Source organism: Otolemur garnettii, unplaced genomic scaffold (assembly GCF_000181295.1).
Source record: "Otolemur garnettii isolate 467f Iridium unplaced genomic scaffold, OtoGar3 scaffold00011, whole genome shotgun sequence".
NCBI lineage: Eukaryota > Metazoa > Chordata > Mammalia > Primates > Galagidae > Otolemur > Otolemur garnettii.
In genome coordinates this window covers 15,502,294-15,524,631 of record NW_003852406.1, presented here as the reverse complement: position 1 = coordinate 15,524,631, position 22,338 = coordinate 15,502,294, and the positions used below count along the sequence as shown (strand labels likewise).

At 40.0% G+C, this 22,338-nt stretch overlaps 1 protein-coding gene across 1 annotated transcript in view; it reads right to left on the bottom strand.

Moving 5' to 3' along the window:
* RAB8B (RAB8B, member RAS oncogene family) overlaps window positions 1-22,338 on the bottom strand; it is an 81,873-nt gene that overhangs the window by 6,780 nt on the left and 52,755 nt on the right. The window contains exons 2-6 of the mRNA XM_003784401.2: window positions 15,542-15,602; window positions 9,793-9,853; window positions 4,071-4,148; window positions 2,420-2,509; window positions 1,210-1,275 (exon numbers count right to left, since the gene is read on the bottom strand). Of these exons, the coding sequence (XP_003784449.1) occupies window positions 1,210-1,275; window positions 2,420-2,509; window positions 4,071-4,148; window positions 9,793-9,853; window positions 15,542-15,602 (356 nt within the window). The remainder of the gene's footprint in view (window positions 1-1,209; window positions 1,276-2,419; window positions 2,510-4,070; window positions 4,149-9,792; window positions 9,854-15,541; window positions 15,603-22,338) is intronic.

The following is a 22,338-nucleotide window of genomic DNA, read 5'->3' as shown; positions in this document are numbered from 1 at the left end:
ATGAGGCTAACTGTACTAATTTAATGCTCTGGGAAAATGGCTGACATTTGTATTAACACCTGGCTAGAGTAAGTGGCTCAGCAACTCACAGCTTTCTCCTTCCATAACTCATGTTCTCTCTGAGCCATAGCTATGAGTAAAGTGTAGATGCTAACAGAGACTTGGCCTGCTCCATTAAGTCAGGGTCCATTTGGTGGAACCAGTCCCATGTGGGCTACCCCAGTGAGCAAGCTTTTCTCCTGTCTCTACCATTCAAGCCGACTTAAGAGGTCCCCTCTTTCTGGTGGGGACCAGAAAGTTACGGCACTGTGGTTACGGCACTGTGGTCCCCTCTTTCTGGTGGGGTAAAACCCTTTGTGGCAAGCAGAGAGAAGCATTATTCTGCTGAACTAAGTTTGTGTTAATAAATAAGTAGTGACTTCCTGTTTCCTAACACCCATTAGAACCTGAAAAAAGGACTGTTAGTTGACTTAAAACAAAGAAAACGTTCAGATCAGTGTCCATTGGCTAATAAAGTTATTTAAATTTTTAGCCATCATGTTACATGTATTATCCTTATGATCAGTTTAATATATGCTTTTTAAAAATGAAAATATCATCAACAATTCTGCCTTTGTAAAGAAAACCTAGTCTTTGATGACTTTGAATGATTTTGGTTTTCATTAATAGCTTACTTAATGAAAATTTATTAAAGCTACTCTCTGATAAACACACTTTCTTACTTCTACTAAGTGCCACTGTGTTAAAATGTATAGTGTTTACCCTACTTCTAATGTGTATACTAAGGGAATCCGTTCAATAGCAGTTTAATTCTCTCAGGAGAGTACAGACATGTGAGCAATTTAACTCTTCTGTTACAGGCTACTGTAGGATGACTTGCATGATGACAAATGAGCTGGGGACACAGCTTGGTCTACTAATCAGGATTTCCAGCTTCCCACACAAAGGGCAAAACTGAACTTAAATTGAACTTCTAATCTTCTTTCAGCAAATCGTAACTGAGAAATCTAATATAACCCATGTGGAGGCTGGATGATAGAAATTCAACAACCAGAGTCCACACCAAAGTCAGAAGCACAAAGTGGGAGGTGGGTCAACAAAAAGCATTCACTAGATCAGAAAAATACTAAGGCTTTGACAGCTGCTGGAACGCAGGAACTTCGGCACTAGTGCCACTACATAAGGAGTCACCGAATGTTTCCTTCTTACCTCTTCTACATTTGTACTGGATTTTGCACTTGTCTCCAGGAATTTAATTCCATAGTCAATTGCTAGCTGAAAGGCAAACAGAAACATTTAAATTCAGCGAAAATTGCTTGAACGTATAAAGCGTTTATATTTTTTAGGTTTTTCAAAGGCAGTATCTGTTTTAGAACTCTAAATGGCTCTCAGATGTCTTTGTTTTCTTCTATTGTATTTGGAATTTAATAATTTAACTTCTAAGAAAAATGGCACAACTTCCATTTAAAAAACAACTTAAGTACTTCTCTTTTTTTCTATTATGCTTTCAGTTCTCTAATACTATGAGATAAATTTCTACCTTTACAATTAATTTGGGATTAATTCGCTCCTTTTATCTGTTCAAAAAGTACAATTCTCCAGGTTACTCTATGGACTTTTAATTGCTTTTAATAAATTCATCCATAATAGAACAAAAGCTTAAATACTAAAGTTCTCTTGCTTTGATTTCTTCTGACTGAGATAAACTGTGAACTCTTTCATATTTCCATCTATTCCCCCAAAGAGTTCCTAGTTCATTTACAGCACTAAGATTAAGTTTGCAGATGGAAAGACAAAACACATTCTGCATATATTATTCCAAAAAAGGCTAAAGCTTAAAATTCCAAAAAAATTCTAAGACTTAAAAAAGTGAAGCCAATATAGAAAATACCAGAGAAGCAATAAGGTCCACAGACTAAATGTTTTGCTTCAGTGGGCACAAAAGACAGAAAGGTCTATAAGTGACATCATAGCTTATTCGTAACGACCTAAATCTAACGTGTAGCAAGTAGTATGTTCTTAGGGGGGAAAAATGAATCGGAAAATGATTACTATTGAAACTTCATCTATAACTTTTTTTTTTCAAAAACAGTATGTTGCTTTAACTTCGAAACTGAGGATTTTCATCCAATCTGAAGTCTAAGGAGCAGGAATCCTAGAAAGGACCAGTTTGTACCTCCCAGAAAACATTAGCAAATTCTTTAGGAGTGAGTCATGACCATACAGCTTATGGAGCTGGGTCACGAATACTAATTCACACCATTCAAGGATGGATTCCCACTCTTTGTTGTTGATACCCAACTTTAAAGGATTCAAGCAGAGATATGTTTAAAGTTAAATCAATAATTAAATAGTACTAAGAAAAATCAATGTTTCATGGGAGCAAATTCCAGGTTTTCTCCATTCGGTTCAGATTTACCTTCTCTCCTCTTTCTTTTGACACTTGTCTTTTGTCATTCATATCACACTTGTTACCCAGGATCATTCTTTCAACATCGGAGGAGGCGTGCTGCAGAGAGAAAATAATTTGCCATAAAACTGCCGGAGAAAAATCCGTTATTCAATAGACAAATCTTAGCCTATCAAAAACACATCCAGGAATTTAATAGGAAGACGAACAATCTTTCAGTCAACACAGGCTTGATTATAGATGGGAGGAGGGGCAAAGTTACAGCATGACAGCCGTCACAGAGCCCTGCAAACCTTGTCCCCCAGAGGGCTCACGGTCACTCTCAGTCAGTTTTTGCACACGAACAAACAGAAGTAAAACTAATGATTATCTAACAAGGAGACTTCCAAATGTTTGTCTGATTCAAAGAAGAAAGAAAACTTGGTACTGAGTGACCTCGTGGAGAAAGTGTTCTGGATTCTAAATTATTGGAAAGTAAATTCATGTGAGTTTATAAATATGTATGAAATTATTCCAGAGTCAGGTTTTGTTTTTTCCTGAAATGTCAAAGACATAAACATAATTAAATACCAATGATCCTTGAATTAAAACAAATTTCAAATCTCTAAGAGCAAATATTTGAAGGGTAAAAAGTTGCCAGAGTGAAAATGAAAGCAGATATAGTAAAAATAAGATGGAGTCTGTCAGGCTAGGGCAGACATGACACAGGTGGTCTGCTCAGATTAGGTCCTGCCTGAACTTCACCCCCCAACCCCCATCTCCCATTCTTACTGTTTTATACATTTAGCTCCTACCCTAAATATGACTCTCTTGAGTAGTTTAGGTGGATTATTTTAGGAGATTAACTTTTGAATTGGAATGTTATTTTGGATCAAGAGTTATACTGATTATTGTTTACTGTGGATCATGGGTTCAGCTGATTACTGTTTAAGATAAGGGTTAATACGAACCCTTTGAGTTCACTTTGAAAACTGTAACGTTGGAAATGAAAGAGGCTACTGTCACTGTTCTCCAGAATCCCAGCCTTCTGACAAAGTTTGGTGGACCTATCCCCGCCTCTGCATATTGGCCGACAGCGACAGCCAGCCCAACCCTCTTCCTCCGGTAACAAAAATATATTTTGCTAGTCAAACAGCCTGGTGGAATGGCTAGAACCTGGGAGTCAGAAGGTTTAATCCTGGCTTTCTTTTTTTCTTTTTTTGAGACAGTGTCTCATTCTGTTGCCCAGGCTAGAGTGTCATGGCATTAGCATGATGCTGATTCACAGCAACCTCAAAGTCCTGGATTATAGGAGCTCACCACAACACCCAGCTAATTTTTCTATTTTTAGTTGAGATGGGGTCTCACTCTTGCTCAGGGTGGTCTCAAACTCTGGCTCTCTTTTTAAAGGCTGTTTGAGCAAAGGCAAGACTTCCTCTGGTCTGAGTTTCTTCCTGTACAAAATGGGGACTCGGGTGAAATTTGCCCTGAGTTTAAAATTCTGTGAAATCGCTCCTCTGCCCACCTTCCCCACCCCCTATACTGGTCAGGCTGGCAGTAGCCGAGATCCAGGCCTTTAAGGAGCTCCTCAGAGATCACCGGTCCAACCTGCCCAGGCCTACTTCTCACAGCCCCACCAGCCCTCAGGGAGATAGTATCATCCTTTCCTTTGCCTGCGTACCTCTTCAATGTTTCTTATCCAGTTTTTAATATTGTCAAAGGATTTTTCATTTGTGATGTCATAGACCAGCATAATTCCCTAGAAGAGGAAAAAAAGATGGTTATTTAGTACCTTATATAAAGTGGGTATATAATGTCAGTGCTCTCTTACCCTCTAGAAACCTTTGGTTGTCTTCTTTTGTCTTCCAAAAGGGGTTCATAGGAAGTTTGAAAAGTATAGAGAAATAAAAATCAGTAGATAAATTCTTCCATCATCTCACCGTGTAAATAAATAAAAACTCGGTTAACTTTTTCACTGTTAACCTTTAATGAATTAGTGATTGTGGTAAAGGTGATACTCCCTTTCTGCCTGACCCAACATGATAACAATCGGCACCAACTGGGGCAGTGTTTAAGTCAAAACAGAGATAACATTGAGAGGAAGAGGTAATCATTTCCACTGTGCACCTGTTCATTCCAAGTAGAAACCGTCTTGCTTCTTGCTTCTCTAAGATTGAAACCACACAGCTTTAAAATTATTCTTTATATAAGCTGATCAAAACATCATTCTTCATCTAAATAAACCACAGACACTTAAAATATAAGGCACTTGCCATACTGGTCTAATGAAAGGCATTGTTGTTGGATTTATTTATTTACTTTTTGCTGTTTTTGGATGGGGCCGGGTTGAAACCCACCACTTCCAGTATATGGGGCCGGCGCCCTACTCCTTTGAGCCACAGGCGCTGCCCCATTGTTGTTGGATTTTTAAAGACCCAATGTCTTGTATTTCTTAAAGGCTTACTTGTCAAATGTTTCAACAAACACCTATGGGCTAATTATTCCAAAATCTATATCCCCAGACCATACTCTGTACTAAGAGCTAAATCCACTCACCTGGCCATCCATTCATTATACATTTAGCGAGCACCTGCTGTGAGCATGATCCTATACTAGGTGCTACCAGCAGTAGACAAGCTGGTAAAGCTCCCTTCCTCTTGTGAATGGCTAGCAGAGAAAACAATGAATCGATAACTATAAAATGAATTATGATTTTGACAATTGCTGAGTAGGAGCACAGGCGTTCTGAGCACATATCCCCAGGTCGTATCTAATCTGGTTCAGAGGCTGAAGTGGTCAGGGAAGGCTTCCTTGAGAAAATGACATTAAAATTAAAGCCAAGGTCTAAGAACAGAGTAGACAAACTAGGCAAAGGGGTTGGGACTGGAGTGAAGAGGGGAAGCCTACGGTGCCTGGCAAACAGCAGAAACATTGTAAATTATAAATATCCTGCTGACATTGAAGATCCAGAGCCCCCTGGACTGAGCCAAAGGAAATCATCATTACAAGGGCACACAGATCTAATGAGAGAAGGGCACAAGATGAGGCCAAAGGAATAGGCAGAGGCCAGATGTGCCTAGAGACCACTGTGTGGACCCTGGCTGCTAGATATCATCGCCTGTCGAAACCGCACTCAGCTAAGTAAAATGTGAGACCGTCTTGTCTCCTCTGCACCTTCTCCTCCTCCTTGTATTATCATTTTGGTGAAGGGCAATACAACCCAGCCAGCCAGCCCACGCAAACGTGGGAGTTTATCTTCTTCCCTCCACAGACAGTCACTAACTATTCCTCAGCATTTCCAGAATCCCTGACCCTTCCTCCAACACACGCACGGCCTTACACACACATCTTCATCAATGATCCTTTACCAGGATTTCTGTCATTACCTTTAACTGGTTTCCATGCTTTCATTCTAAACCTCTTATTTATTTTTTATTGAGCATATGAGTGCTATGTCATGTCTTACCTTTTATTTATTTTTTCCAAATAAGTATGGTATCTTTTTTGGGGGGGAGAGTTATGTACAACCTCAGGCGTTTATCATTCTTTGTGTTGTGTTTCAATTCCATTCTTTTAGTTATTTCAAAGTATACCTTAACTTCTTATTGTAGATTATAGCCACTTTGTTGTGCTATGGAAATACTGTCTTAATATCTTCTAATCCACTTTCCATAAAGGAACAAAAGCTATTACTTCATTGTTCAAAATCCTTTACTATCTTTCCATTATACTCAAAATTGAATCAGAAATTCCTTGATGTGGTAGGCAAAGTCCTTCAGGGTCTAGCTTCCGATTTTGTAAGTAAATATAAAATATGAATGTAAATAAATATAAATAATATGAAATGCACATGTGTAAAGACAAAAGAATTCAGGAAATAAAATATTAACAGACAGTATCTCTGAGTGGTGGGATTTGGGGTGATTTCCTGGAATTTTGAAAAATTTTTATACTCTTGGTATCCTTTTGGAAACCAGAAAAAAATATATTATTGTTTAAATGACAAACAATATTCTCTCTATCCTCCCTACCTCAAATGCAAATGCTTTACTTTGAGCATAGATTCTAAAGGACATTTTACAATTGTCTCATTATACATTGGAGAACTGAAAATGGTTAATATGGAAAATTATATGCTATGTATATTTTACCACAATAAAAATATCAACATGGAATTTAAATAATTCTTGATTCAAAGTGTTTGGCTGCCTATATTATTAAAATCAACCAGATAACCGCCACCCCGCTACCTATCCTTTGGGCTATATGAACCACCTTGATTATTTGCATGCCATAGTTTGAGCCCCAACACGTATGAACTAGAAGACCCTGGAGACATCACTTTATTCCTCTCAGCTTCTATTTCCTCATTTGTAAAACGAGGACCATACATTTTCTAGGCTGGATCATTTCTAGGGCCTACTAAGATGTTATTTTAAAACTACTTAACCTAGAACACAGGACATAGCTCAGACTCGATAAATAACAGTTATTACTAATTTATATTTTTTTCGGTTTCAGTAGTCAAAATTAGTTGATGATTGCCTATGTTTGTAAGCTAATTGACATTATGAACCACTTGGAAATACAAATTCAAGTGTATCAGTTAAAACTTTCTATGTCTGCTATGTAGCAATAAAAAAGAACAAAAGTCTGTCATTTGTGGTAATGTGGATGAGCTTAGAGGACATTATGTTAAGTGAAATAAGGCTGGCATAGAAAGATAAATACCACATGTTCTCACTCCTATGGGAAGCTAAAAAAGTGTATCTCATAGAAGTAATAAGTAGAATGGTCAGTAGTAGAGGCTGGAAAGGGGAGGGCTGTGAGAGGCAGAGCCAGAGGCCAGTTAATGGTTATAAAATGACAGCCTGACAGGAGTAAGTTCTAGTGTTCTATAGCACTCTAGCATGACTATAGTTAACAACATTTAATATATTTTTTAAAACAGCTAGAAGAGAGAATTTTGACTGTTACACAAAGAAGTTGCTTGAGGTGATGGATATACTAGTACCCTGATTTGATCATTACACGTTGTATACATATAGCAAAATATCATAATATACCCCATAAATAATACAATTATTATATATCAATTAAAAATAATAGTAATAACAAAGGAAAGAATTAAAAAAACATTTATATATCTATAATAAAAATAGCTTCCTTAAAAATAAAAAATGGTGTTGATCTATGAGAAATGTTGATAATATAATAATATGGTCCCCCTTTTCTTTGTTTCTTTGTTGTTCTTTTGTTTCAGATTAATATGAGGGCACAGATGATTAGGTTACACTGTTCGTGTTTGTTAGGTAAAGTCCCTGTTGTAGTTCTGCCCCTTACCCAGGAGGTGTGCCAAGTACCTTTACATTGGGTCTGTTAGGTAAGAGCACACCAATCCCCTCCCCTCCTCCCCTCACCCCTCAACTTGAATTAAATTGCATTTTTCTCTTGTGTGTATTTGTTCAGATATGGTCCCTGCCTCCCCTCCTCCTGCCCTAAAGCCTGACTGTTCATTGGGATTGCTGCTATGCTGCAAATGTTTCTCAAGTATTTGAAACAGACCAAAGAATTCTGCCATGGTGGAGACTCCAGTACAATGCTTGTTGACATGCCGTATATTTAAACCAACCAAACTAAACCTGCCATGACCAACACTTGCTGAAAATGGTACACCCCAATGTGGACACGAAGGCCCCATATCCCACAGGAATGATGACCCAAGGGATCCAAGACTCAAGCAGAGCAGGATTTCCTGGTATCTGAGATGGTTTCTAGGTCTGAAATTGTGCCCTGATTCACTCCTTCAGCACGTATGTACTGAGCATCTACGTGTCAGACACTGGCAGTGTAGAAAATCCCCAGCTTCAAAATGGAAAGAATACCATCTAGAAGAGTAACAGTTTCTAATGATCTGAAGTAATGTAAGGCAAGACTGGCAGTAGATAAATGAACAAGACAGACAGTCCTCAAACCTCAGTTAAATAACACATCCAAGTGAACTGAAACATTTAATCTCACATTCTTAGTGTTCCCCCGCATCCTCTAGTGAAAATGAGCATGCAGATGGTGCCAACACGTCGCTCCCAGAAAATAACAAATGGTCAATAGAAAGGCTCGTGTGTCCAGATGCCTCTACTCAGAATTATCTGTAAACTATTTCAGATTATCCCTGTGATAATATTATTTTTATTCCTAAAATCCTTTCTGGGGGAAACAAACAAATAAATGTTCTCCTGGCACATGAAATAAGTCTCTTTCCTTTGATTCCAATCTAAGCAAATGGAGAGCAGCTGGCAGCTATCTTCATTAAAATGACGATCTTTCACAATTTTAAAAGCACTGTGGGGTAGAATGTGGTGAACCTATACAAATGCTATGGCTGGTGGTAAAGCTTTAAGAAGGAATTTCCAATCTTTTTGAGGGGATGAGTTGCATCTTCCTGGAGGTAAGGGGACAGCTATGACCCCTTCGGTTCTGTCACTCCAGCACCACTCCCAGGAGTAAAAGTCTTTTAAACAATGAACTGGTATGATGACAGCTGGCACCCTGCAATGTACCCGGTTAGGCTTCATGGTCTCAACTGTTCAGCTTTCAGAGACTTTCTGAGCATACTGGGATTCATCATAATCCAAGGTTCCAACCTGTGCTTGCCTTAGGCATAAAGGACAGAGATACAGCCCTGGTCTGGGCCTGGCATTTTAGGCATGGTTCATTATAGATGTGCTTCCAAGCTGCCTTATTCACCACTGTACTCCCAGCACCACACAGGACCTGCCCAGAGCCAACAAGCAACAGTGAATAGATGAAGCCTCTCAGGATGGAAAATAACCACATGATGAAGTTATGATGACAAGGACAAGGCCAAGAGGCAGCAAACAAGGATGTGGTAGTTGAGATTCGCTAGATTCTAAGCCTCAAAGAGTTGCACCTCCCCAGCTACTTTCTAGCCAGCTGGCAGAAGACTGGTCCAGGAGATTCCAGGGAGATGAGCCATTAGCAGTGGGTGTTGCAGAAATGGTGAGAGATAAGGGATGAGGGTGGCAGGACTGAAGGATGAGAGTGCAAGAAAGGACTGCCTTGTCACAGGGTAGGGGGTTTGCTAAGATTGCCATATGGTGTTAATAAAGGAAAAGTCATAGAAATATACAGTCACCTCAAGGTGCAAACGAGTTCTAGAATATTTATAAGCCAATTACCTGATTATTATTATGAAGACCAGTGGCAAAGTATATAGTTATTAAACACAAAACATAACCAAAGAACTCTTTAAATGTCTGGTTGTCAAAAAATCGATTTTTCCCCATTGTACCACACGCCAGCTTGAATCCTATAATCTTGGCAAATAAATCTGCATGTTTTTCTTCCACCTGAAGAGTTATAAAACCCTCAAACACACTCACCATGGCTCCTCTATAGTATGCTGTCGTGATTGTTCGGAATCTTTCTTGACCTGCTGTGTCCCTGAAATTTGAAACAAAGGAGAGTGGTTTTAAAAGCCATCACCCACATCACTGAGGAGAAACCCTAAACTGGAGGAGATACATTATAATACAACACAATATTATAATTCTGGTCTGTTCGCAACGCAGGAGTCACAGGAGAATGAGACACGAGGGGAGTCATTGCACATCTGAGAGCTGGAAGTGGTGGTGGCCACAGGAGCCTGTCAGGAGCTTATAATGACTTGGGTAAAAAGCTTGAATCTTAATGCTAAAAGGAGGAACAGGAAAATACATGAGCCCTGCTAGGAAGTGGAATGTGACATTAGTCAAACACACGTGGGAGGGAATAGAGAATAGTTCGAAATCCTTGGACTCCGAGAGGTAGTTACAATCCTTTTCGTTAGTACTTAGTGATTAAGGCATTTTGCGTTCTTGACTGAACATCTGATTTCCGTACAAAGCAAACAATTGAGCTGGACTTACTACTGTGTACATTCTGCTCAGTGGAACACAATAAAATGGATCTCTTTGTGAACTTTTTCATCTATGGAGCCCATGATTTCATGGGAACCTGGAGCTCAATGCATAATTCTTGATAATGTTTCCAAAGACTTTTAAATAAGAACAACATCTCAAAATTACATAAACTTATATATATTGCTTTTTGGCTGACAACATAACATTAAAATACATGCTGAAAAGTACAAAAGTTCCTAATTATATTTCTAGAAATAATCCTATAAAGGAAGTCAAATTTTCTTGATATTTGGGAAAATCAATATTCTCAAATTTGCCACTTAGAGACAGAATTATTTCACTTTCTGCACTACTAAGATGAACTAAACTGAACAATTTAATTGCACAAGAGAAAGAGGCATTTGTGGAAAAATATTAGAAATATAGCAACTACTAAACCCTAACAAGATGAAGGCCCAAGGGAAATACAGTAAATTAAAAACAATAAATACCTTACCCATTTATGTGTATCCTCCAAAACATTTTCACAGAGCACTCACATGATGCCCACCACAGCTCAGAGTTTGTGTGTGTGTGTCTCTGTGTGTGGGTTTGTATGTGTGTGTGGCAGGGAGGGAGGAAGTTACCATGATCCTTATTCTAAAGACAAGCAAATAGGCTCAGAGGGTCTGTGCTCCCAGCTCTGCCACTAAACAGCTCATACTCTTGAAAGAGACAAGCATCCTAGGTCTCAGCCGGCCAGCGCAGGGCCAGGCCTCACACAAAGCCATCTTATTCTGTCACTGTCTCACTGATCAGGATTAAATATATGGGATACTTGTTTGGTGTACAGCAAACAAATCACAGGGAAAATGCTACAGAAGCCAAGCACCTTCAAACACACTGCTAATCTAGAATCAGCTTTATAGGGAAGATGGAGAAGAAATCCTACCACACTAACCAGAGATTGTGAGGAATGAATGGAGACAATTTTGCTGCTAAGAGTGATGATGACTAAATAGGGCCATGATGTTTTGTTTACTCTATATTAAGTTCTAATGAGCTATGGTCACCCATAGGCTCCCAGAAAACACTCCTTATTGCTATGATCGGGACTCTCAGCAAAGAATCAAAAATTCTCTTTGCTTTCCTCTTCAAACTTTTTTTTTTTTTGAGACAGAGTCTTACTCTATCACCCTTGGTAGAGTGCCGTAGGGTCACAGCTCATAGCAACCTCAGACTCTTGGACTTAAGGAATTCTCTTGCCTCAGCCTTCCAAGTAGCTAGGACTACAGGTGCCTGCCACAACATCCAGCAATTTTTTGGTTGTAGATGTCATTGCTGTCTGGCAGGCTTGGGCTAAATTCAAACCCACCAGTTCTGGTGTATGTGACTGGCACCCTAGCCGCTGAGCTACAGACGCCAAGCCTCCAAACATTTTTTGAGATTATCTTTAAAATATTTGGTTTCTGGCTCTGTGCCTCTGGCTCTGTGGCTCAAGTGGCTAAGGCGCCAGCCATATACACCTAAGGTGGCAGGTTTAAATCCAGCCCGGGCCCGCCAAACAACAATGATGGCTGCAACCAAAAAATGGCCAGGTGTTGTGGCGGGCGCCTATAGTCCCAGCTACTTGGGAGGCTGAGGCAGGAGACTCGCTTGAGCCCAGGAGTTGGAGGTTGCTGTGAGCTGTGATGCTACGGTACTCTACCCCGGGGGACAGCTTGAGGCTCTGTCTCAAAAAATATATATATATTTGGCTTCTTGTTAAGTGCCAACAGATGAAAAGGGCAGCCTGTGATAACCTTCACAATGTTTTCCACTGATATAAACTGAGAAATCCTCAAAGCTGACCATTATGTTTCAGGAGATTTGGGGTAGCCGTCCCAGCTTTATCATTCACTAACCCAGACATACACCCACAGACAGACTTCACCCCTCTAAGTCCTAGCATCCTGCTCTATAAAAGAAGGGCTGGGAGATTTCAATGTAATATTCTCCTCCTATACCTATTCTGACACTCAAAGAAGAAAAAGAGCCTGAGAAAAAGCTGATAGTATAGTGCCTTTTTTTTTGAGACAGCATCTTACTTTGTCATCCTCCATAGAGTGCTATAGCGTCTTAGCTCACGGCAAATTCCAACTTTGGGCTCAAGCAATCCTCTTGCCTCAGCTTCCCAAGTAGGTGGGACTACAGGCGCCTGCCACAGTGCTCAGCTGTTTTTTAGAGACGAGGTCTTACTGTTGCTCAGGCTGGTCTCAAACTCATGAGCTCAAGCAATCCACCTGCTTTGGCCTCCCAGAGTGCTGAGATTACAGGCATGAGTCACCACACTCGGCCTTGATGTTATTATATTACTTTACTATGCAGTCCTCTTTCTTAATCTGAGCTGCTCTAAACTCTATGCTTTGCTACTGCTGTCATCATTACAAATTAGGTCACCAAGCATCACCAAAACCTTCCTCAAGGTTCAAAATCTACATGGCTCCAAAGCAAGCCTCCATACTGAAAGAAATTAAGCCAGCTTCTAGGAGGTTAAAAAAACAAACAAACAAACAACAACAACAACAACAAAAATGAAGAAGAGATTCTAAGTTCAAGCAAAAAATATTCAACCTAGCAATTTTGGAAGAGTCATATTTATTCATCATAGTTTAAACAAATTCTTTAGGAATTCAGCAGCTACATTAGAGTGATTATAAGGAGATCTTTGCCTTGTATATTTCAAAATAAAATTTTGAAATTGAGAGGTATACTATAGACAATAATTTGTGTTCCTTCAAAATTCCTATCTTGAAGCCTAATCTTCAATGTGATGGCATTTGGACATGAAGCTTTTGGGAGCTAATTAGGTCATGAAGGCTCTCATGAATGGGATCAGTGCCCTTATAAGAGAGGTCAGAGACATGATCTCTTCTGGGTCACGTGAAGACACACGTGAGACAGCTGTCTATAGGCCCTCACTAGACACTGGATCTATTGGCAGCTTGATCTTGGACTTCCCAGCTTCCAGAACTGTGAGAAATAATGTTTATTGCTTCAGACACCCAGTCTATGGTATTTTTGTTACAGCAGCGGTGACAGTGTAATATAATAAGGAATACGTATTTGGTCTTTGCTCCTGGTTCTTGGCACACAGCTTCTAAAATCCTTACAATAAGTTTCTTCTTATGTGATAAGATATCTGGTGGCCAGGGCTCCTGAATGGTATCAGAATGGGGGACTGGTTGCCAGAAGAACCAACCAAGTGATTAGAGGGTTGGAACTTCAGTCCGACCACCTAACCTCTGTGTGAGGGAGAAGGGCTGAAAGTTGAACTGATCACTAATGGCCAGTAATATAATCTACCATGCCAACATAATGAAGCTTCTGTAAAAATCCAAAAGGGGCTGGATGCGGTGGCTCATGACTATAAGCTACTCCCGAGTCTGAGGCAGGTGGATCACTTGAGCCCAGGAGTCTGAGGCTACAGTGAGCTATAATGATGCTACTACACTCTAGCCAGGGCAACACAGTGAGACCCCATCTCAAAAACAAAATAAAACCCAAAGGATTGGGTTCAGAAAGCTTCCAGATAGTAAGGAAGTGCTTAGATTGTGGGGTACCTCCTCATACGTGGAAGAGAGCACAGAAGTTCTACATCCCTGCCCACAGGCCCTTCCCTGTGTACCTCTTCCATCTGACCATTCATCTGTCTCTTTTGTAATATCTTTTATAATAAATGGGTAAACATAAGCAAAGTGCTTCCCAGATTTCTGTGAGATGCTCTAGCAAAGCAATGGAACCCGAGGACGGGATCATTGGAACCCTAATTTATGGCTAGTTGGTCAGTATAGGTTACAACCTACTACAGGTTGAAGGTCCGCAATCCAAAATGCTCCAAATCCAGAAGTTTTTGAGCACCAACATGACACACAAGTGGAAAATTCCATACCTGACTTCATGTGATGGCTTACAGTCAAAATATAGACATATAACACAGTTTATTTAAAATATTTTACTAAAAATACTTTATAAAATTACCTTCTTGCTATTTGTATCAGGCATATATGAAACATAAATGAATTTCATGTTTAGACTTAGATCCTATCACCAAGATATCTTATTATGTGCATGCAAATATTCCAAAATCTGTAAAAGTCCAAAACCCCAACACGTCTGTTCCCCAGCATTTTGGATAAGGAATTCTCAAACTGAGAAGGGATACTCAAAATGTACTTGAGATTGGCATCTGAAATAGAGACAGGCTGATGGGACCTAGCCCTCAACCGTATGGGATCTAATGCTACCTCCTGGTAGATAGTATTAAGAACTGACCCCCAGTCAGTTTTTACCAGAGAATTGCTTGGTGAGGGAGTGGGGGGAACTCAATACACATCTGTTGCCAGAAGTGTTGTGCTGACTGTGTAAGAGGAAAAAAAGTGTTTTTTTTTTTTTTAATATCTTACAGAGCAGCACAAACTAAGATGTGACTTTTCCCCCCCTTATTTCCTAGTCCAATAGTCTTCATGGTTCCATTCAATGAGAAGAAATATGCAACTAAACTATAAAATATCAGAGCTGGGGGGCAATTCCAATGTCATCAATCCAACCAATTTACCAAGGGGGACAAGGGAAGTAAGTGGCCCAAAGCCTTCCCTTTAGAGGTATCATGGCCAGAACCTAGACCTGTACTCACTGCTCAGGCTTCCTACTACTGGACCACTTTGATTTATCCGATTTCAAAGCTTCAGCAGCTGTGATGAAGTAATTAATACTCTTTAAAATTTAGTTTTCTCTCCCCCCAAATGAGAGTTTTGAAAGACTGAGCCATCAGAACACTTCTGGCTCCAAGAGTTAGTACTATCCCTCATTTCCCCACTTGTGGTGGAGTTACTGTTGGGGGATGTTTCCCCCTGACTCTGACAAAGAAAATATGTTTTACCCAGCCAAGGCCTGCTAAACAACAATGACAAGAAGAACAAAAAAATAACTGGGAGTTGTGCTGGGCGCCTGTAGTCCCAGCTACTGGGAGGCTGAGGCAAGAGAATCACTTAAGCCCAAGAGTTTGAGGTTGCTCTGAGCTGTGACACCATGGCACTCTACCAAAGGCGACAACAAAATTCTGTCTCCAAAAAAAAAAAAAGAAGAAAATATGTTTTAGCTGTCATAGAATGCCTCTAACTTACCACAATTCACATTTTAATTCTCACTTTCAATTCTCCAAGTAAAAACTCTATGTGTATGTGTGGGTTTTTTTTTTTTTTTTACTTACCATATCTGAAGCTTAATTTTCTTTCCGTCTAGTTCTATTGTTCTGATTTTAAAATCAATTCCTGCCAGAAAAAACAAGAAAGATATGCTAAGTTTCTTCCAAAGTAATTTCTCCAGATATAATCGAAGTCTTATTAGGAAGAAGACAAAGATTTCTATTGAAAAAAAGCTCTCCAACGCACTGGAAAATGTGAACACAGAGAGGGAGTGAATGGTATGTTTCCTCTGAATACAGGCTGAAGAAAGGAATGCTAATTACTCGGCAAAGAATTCCCACACATGTTAAATGCAACGTATTATATGCCTCATTATTCTGACACAAATGGATCACATCCTGCAAAGTTATATAATTTAGATGGATGGAGAACATGCCATATTTTCTACCTTCTGAAGTACATATAAACAAGGCTTCCTACCCCTCACCCCCATCCTTTCCTAAAGAAGACTGTGGGACCTCTTTAAAATAGCTCCCTTCAGCTCCCTTTATTTGTTTTTTCAGAACTTGCAAATGACTGAAGAAAAAGAAAAAAAGGACTCACCCCCTCAACGCAGCCTATTGGATGGGAGGGGAGGGAAAGCCAGCGTATCTAGTTTATACAGTCAGCAAGTATTTTATATACTTTTTAAATAAATGATCCCCACATACAACTGACTAGACCTGAAATAGAATAAATTTTAGCCCTGGCTGCACTTAGGAATCACCAAGTGATTTGTTGTCTCTTCCAAAACTCAGACTGAAATTTAATCACCATTTTGGCAGTATTAAAAGGTGGGACCTTACGAGGTGACTGGGACCTGCGGACAGAGCTCCCAGGAGTGAACCATCCTTATGGCAGGAGTGGGTCAGTCATCCCTCGTGCTTTCTTGTTGGCACGTGCTTGCTTGTCCTTCAGCTCTTCTGCCACCGCAGAATGCAGCCAAAAGGTCCTCACTAGATGCCAGGGCCATGTCCTTGGACTTTTCAACCTCCAGAACCATTCGCTAAATAAGTTTCTGTTCATTATCCAGTCTCAGGTATTCTGTTACAGTAGGAGAAAATGGACTAAGACTCTGGGAGAACTTAAAAAAAAATAATTCAGGACTAGGCCTTCCTCCTCCAAATTCTGAGATTCTGACTTCTCTGGTCAAAGGTGGGACCTAGACAACAGTAATTTTAAGTTTCCCAGGTGATTCTAATCTGAAACCAAGTTAAGAAGCACCCAAGAGTTGTGGTGGGTGCCTGTAGTCCCAGCTACTTAGGAGGCTGAGGCAAGAGAATCGCTTAAGCCCAAGAGTTGGAGGTTGTGGTGAGCTGTGACACCACATCACTCTACTGAGGGTGACAAAGTGAGACTCTGTCTCAAAAAAAAAAAAAAAAAAAGAAAAAGAAGAAGCAGCACCCAACAGGGCCTGACAAGTAGCATGTGACAATTATTTAGGACTCTGGTACTTCACAAATTCAACTTCTCTCCTACCTATTTCCCCTTACTATAGTAGTTCCATACTTATTGTTATTATTATTTTCTTTTTGCAGTTTTTGGCCAGGGCTGGATTCAAACCCACCACTTCCAGCATATGAGGCCGGCGCCCTACTCCTTTGAGCCACAGGCGCCACCCTCCATACTTATTATTTATCAATTTCAACTACAAGAACCCACAAAGCCCTTGACAAATAACCAGCATGCTCTATCACATAATCAGGGATAAGCCTTCTGAAGAGAACAGTTAGTGAATACAACTCAGGTGCAATTTCCTAAATCCTCATTGTCTGGCTACTTAGTATGTTTTCTATTTTTCTTTTTTCTTTTGCATTTACAAAGCCCCTTAAAGTGGTTTCAACACATTTCAAGAGAGCCAGATGTGGAGGTTCATGCCTGTAATCCTGGCACTCTGGGAGGCCGAGGAGGGTGTATCGCCTGAGCTCTGGAGTTCAAGACCAGCCTGAGAGCAAGAGCTAAGACTCCATCTCTAAAAAAAATAAAAAAAAATTGCTGGGCATTATCGGGGGCGCCTATAGTTCCAACTACTCAGGAGGCTGAGGCAAGAGAATCACTTGAGCCCAAGAGTTTGTGGTTGTTGTGGGCTATGACACTATGGCTCTCAACCCCAGGGCGACTGAGTGCGACTCTGTCTCAAAAAAAGAAAAAAAAGGGTGATGCCTGTGGCTCAAAGGAGTAGTGTGCCTGCCCCATATGCCAGTGTGGGTTCAAACCCAGCTCTGGCCAAACAACTGCAAAAAAGAAAAAATTATTTATCATCTAAGTTGACTTAAACATTAACTGTATTTATTTTGGGGAGAGGGGTTTCTACTGCTATGTTACTATAATGTTCTCTCATATAATATATATAAAATGTATATATATGAACACTGAAAGCTCCCCAAATGCTGTTTCCCAGCTCCAGTTTTATATAGCGTATAGCATAAACTGATCAGACTTCCCCGTTCTTCTTTTTTCCCCCAATGGGCCTTTTTTTGGTACTTGAGTGAATCTTGAAATAGACAACAATCATGCCCAAGCTAATCTAGCAGAACAGCTTCTTAATCATTCTTTCCCCTCACCAATAACCATGGATTGTTAACAAATACAACCTGACACCCAACATCCCCAGTTTCTCTGGCTCACATTTTCTCCTCTATGACACCTCCCTCAGCTTTGCAGGGGTTGCCATGTTGGAAGCAAAACTTAGCAACACAGTGTGATTATTATTGCTTGCATCTCACAGAATTCACTGTCATCATCCATTTAAGACTTAATAATAATAATAATAATAAAGACTTAATAGACATTGGTTTTAATTGTGATTTATGTTTTTCTTTCCCTCCGATCCAGTGTAACAAAGACCGTCCAGAGGCAGGGTGCAGTGGCTCACAACTGTAATCCTAGTACTCTGGGAGGCTTAGGTGAGAGGATTGCTTGAGGTCCAGAGTTCAAGACTAATCTGAGCAAGAGTGAGACCCTGTCTCCACTTAGAAAAAAAAAACCAAAACCAGCTGGCCATAGTGGCACATGCCTATAGTCCCAGCTACTCAAGAAGCTGAGGCAAGGGATCTTTTTTTTCTGTTTTTTTTGGAGACAGAGTCTCACTCAGTTGGCCCTGGGATTGAGTGCCATGGCATCATAGCTCAGAGCAACTCAAATTCTTGGGCTCAAGTGATTCTCTTGCCTCAGCCTCCCGAGTAGCTGGGACTACAGTTGCCTGCCACAATGCCCAGCTATTTTTTAGAAATGAGTCTGGCTCTTGCTCAGGCTGGTCTTGAACTCCTGAGCTCAAGCAATCTACCTGCCTCGGCCTCCCAGAGTGCTGGGATTATAGGTGTAAGCCACCGTGCCCACAAGGTGATCTCTTGAGCCCACGAGTTTGAGGTTGCTATGAGTTATGATCCAAGAAGGGAAGGGAAAAGGAAGGGAAGAAAAGATCCCCTAGGAATCCTCCTCTGTCCTTTATCTCTTTCTGTCCTGGCATCAAGAACAGTGTCCAGCACCTGGTAGGTACTCAATAAATGTTTCGTTATATAAACGTTTTGAAAAAAATCATAACTTTCCAAATGTATAGAAACAAAGAAGAATGGTGGTTGGCGGAGCCAGAAGGAGTAAAGGGAAGTTGTTTAATAGGTGAGTATCAGATTTACAAGTGAAAAGCAAATGAAATAGTTCTGGAGATCAGTTACACAAAAATGTGAGAAACTGTACATTTCAACATTGGGTAAGAAGTATGGAGACTCCTCAAAGATCTCAAATGAGATCTCCCATTTGACCCCAAAATCCCACAACTAGGAATCTACCCAGAAGAAAAGAAATCATTTTATCATAAGGACTTTTGCACTAGATTGTTTATTGCAGCTCAGTTTACAATTGCCAAAATGTGGAAACAACCTAAATGCCTATCAACTCAGGAATGGATTAATAAATTGTGGTACACACACACCATGGAATACTATTCAGCTATTAAAAAGATGGTGACGTCACATCTTTTGTAATATCCTGGATAGAGGTGAAACACATTCCTCTTAGTATCACAAGAATGGAAAAGCAATTATCCAACGTACTCAATACTGATACGAAGCCAGTAGATGATCTGATGCTTGCCCACATAGGAGAAAAACTCATTTCAGTTCAAGTTGGGCAGGGGTAACAAAACAGGTGCAGGCGGAGAAGGTTGGGGTGCTCTCACTGGATAGGCACTGGGTGGGGGTGTCTGGCACACCTTTTCTGTGTGGGGGACATAACCACAAGAGGGACTCTACCTAACAAATTCAAATATTTTGACCTGATTGTTTGTACCCTCACATTAACCTGAAATAAATTTACTTTTCAATAAAGAAATAACTAAACTTGGGTAAAATGGAAACTTTGTGTTTCGTATTACAATGAAAAGGGGGAAAATGACTTTCAAAATGCCTACTGAATATATGAAAAATAACTCAATTCCAGCATTTCATCATTTAATAGTTCAATCACATTTTAAATAAAAGATGATGTGTATCAAAACGTCTGTTCAGATTACTTCTTCCCTTATTCTGGTTTATTATGATGGTAAGTCCTGTTTTGTCAAGGTACTTTATCACCTTCATTCAACAAAGTCATGTTGAGGGTCCCTGGAAGTCTCCCGCTCCATTCAGTTAATACGTTTTGAAAACTTTCCACTCACCTAGCCCTTTGGGGTTGTCTGTGCTTGTTAAATAATGACCTTTCAGTTATTTAAGGAAGTTCTAAAAGATGGTGATACTGAGAATCAAAGGTCTTCAACGTTTACGAGATTTGTAGACTGTGGTATTTAGCTTCTGCCGCTGTCAAGAGCCAAGTGACAGACAAGTGCTGTGGAGGGCAAAGTAGCACAAAATATAGGAAAATTTAAAAAAGAAAAAAAAGCAAGCAGGGACCTAAAACAGGTTAACATTTCTAGAAAGTAAGAATTTCACTAAAAGTGGGGAAAAATCATTTATATTATAGAAAAGCACTGAACTATAGGTTAGGTTGTGTCATTAACAACTTTTATACACATTAAGTGCTCTGAACGTCTGTATCCTTCCATAAAAAAGGCTGAGAGGATCTAATTAGATAAATTACCTCATGTGGGTGAGTGCTTTGGGAACTCTGAAATTCCATATAAACCTACGAGATTACACATGCAGATTCTATTATCCTACGGCTCTTGTCACTTCATGCATGGATTATTTATAATAGCTTCCCAGGATACTGTGCCAACATCTCTCTCGGGTCTAATTCCCCTATGTGCCACTTCTAGAATAACTTTCAACAATCCTTGTGTCTCATCCCTGCGCTGTTTAGGAAGCCATGGATCCGACCTCCCCAACCTGGCAATGCAGCCCTTCCCACCCAATGCATCGTGCTCCTGATGCTGCAACCCTCAGAGTTTTGTTTCTCTCGGTGGGCTTCCCCCACCTTGCACAGTAATTTCATCTTGTATTATTTGGTTTTATGAATATTGCTCTGTCACTGCTCTCAAGTCAAGCAAGGGCCCCTCTTCTCTTTGCCAGTTAGGTTGTGCACAGAAACAAGTATGTAGTAGGTAGTAAATTAAAGGTTAAATACTTGGACATAATGTAAGTAAAGGTTCAATGCTAATAAGTGTAAAGATGGCTTCAAAAACCTTGGAAACTTAATTTTCTTAATTAACTATGGTAACAATTATTAAGATGCCAAGAAATCTTAATTCCAGTAAGAAAATAAAGATACAATACAATTAATTTGATGATAATACCAGTAGAAATACATAGTGGATTAACATTTACTTTAAAATTTAAAGGTAATTTCCTGAGGTTACTCTAGGGATTAAAAGAATAGTTAGCTATAAAATGATAATATAATTATATCAGGATGCTTTCACTGGCAAACAACAGAAACCTCATTCAAACCTCAGTAGTTATAAGGTAATTTGTGGACTTATATAACAAGGCCAGTGGCGAGTTGGGGTTCAGAGAAGGCACAGTCTAGCATTCTGGCTCATTTCTCTGTACCTCCCTTGGCTCTGCCCTCCTGGGAGTATCAATTTTACCTTCTGACTGACTGACAGCAGTTCCTGACCACAACAGCAATACTGAGAAATAAAAGAGATCATCTTTCTCTGCCTCGCTCTCTCTCTCTCTTTTTTTTTTTGAGACAGAGTCTCAGTATGTCGCCCTAAGTAGAGTCCCATGGCATTACAGATCACAGCAACCTCAAACTCTTGGGCTTAAGCGATTTTCTTTCCTCTGCCTCCTAAGTAGCTGGGACTATGGGAGCCCACCACAATGCCGGCTATTTTTTGTGGCAGTTGTCATTGTTGTTCAGCTGCCCTGGGCTGGTTTTGAAGCCACCAGCCTCAGTGTATGTAACCACTGTGCTATGAACACCAAGCCTCACTGCCTCTCTCTTAAAGTGAGAAAGCATTTCCCCAAAGCCTCTGATGACTCTTCCTTCATGTCTCATTTCTGGACTTGTAACCACATGAATGTCATATTCTGGCATTCATGGCTCAGTTCCCAAACCCATCACTGGTATGGAGAGTTACCAAGATTGGATTAATGTAAATCTATCCCTAAATTTAGATTAATCGAGGTCCATCCCTGGATAGGAGCTGGGTCACTCCCCTAATCCACAGGCCTACTAAAAACAGTGGAAAGGTTGCAAAGCCTGGGGGAATCGATCACAATATTCTCTAAGCAGTGATTTTCAACCCGGGTGCTGCAGCAACCTGGTGTGCGGTGAGAAGATCTTAGGTGTGCCGTGAAAATTTCTAAAGAACATTAATTAAATTATTTTCAAAAGAAGTTCCAAGCACAGTAAATATATTTTTTTTAGTCTTTTTTTTTTTTTT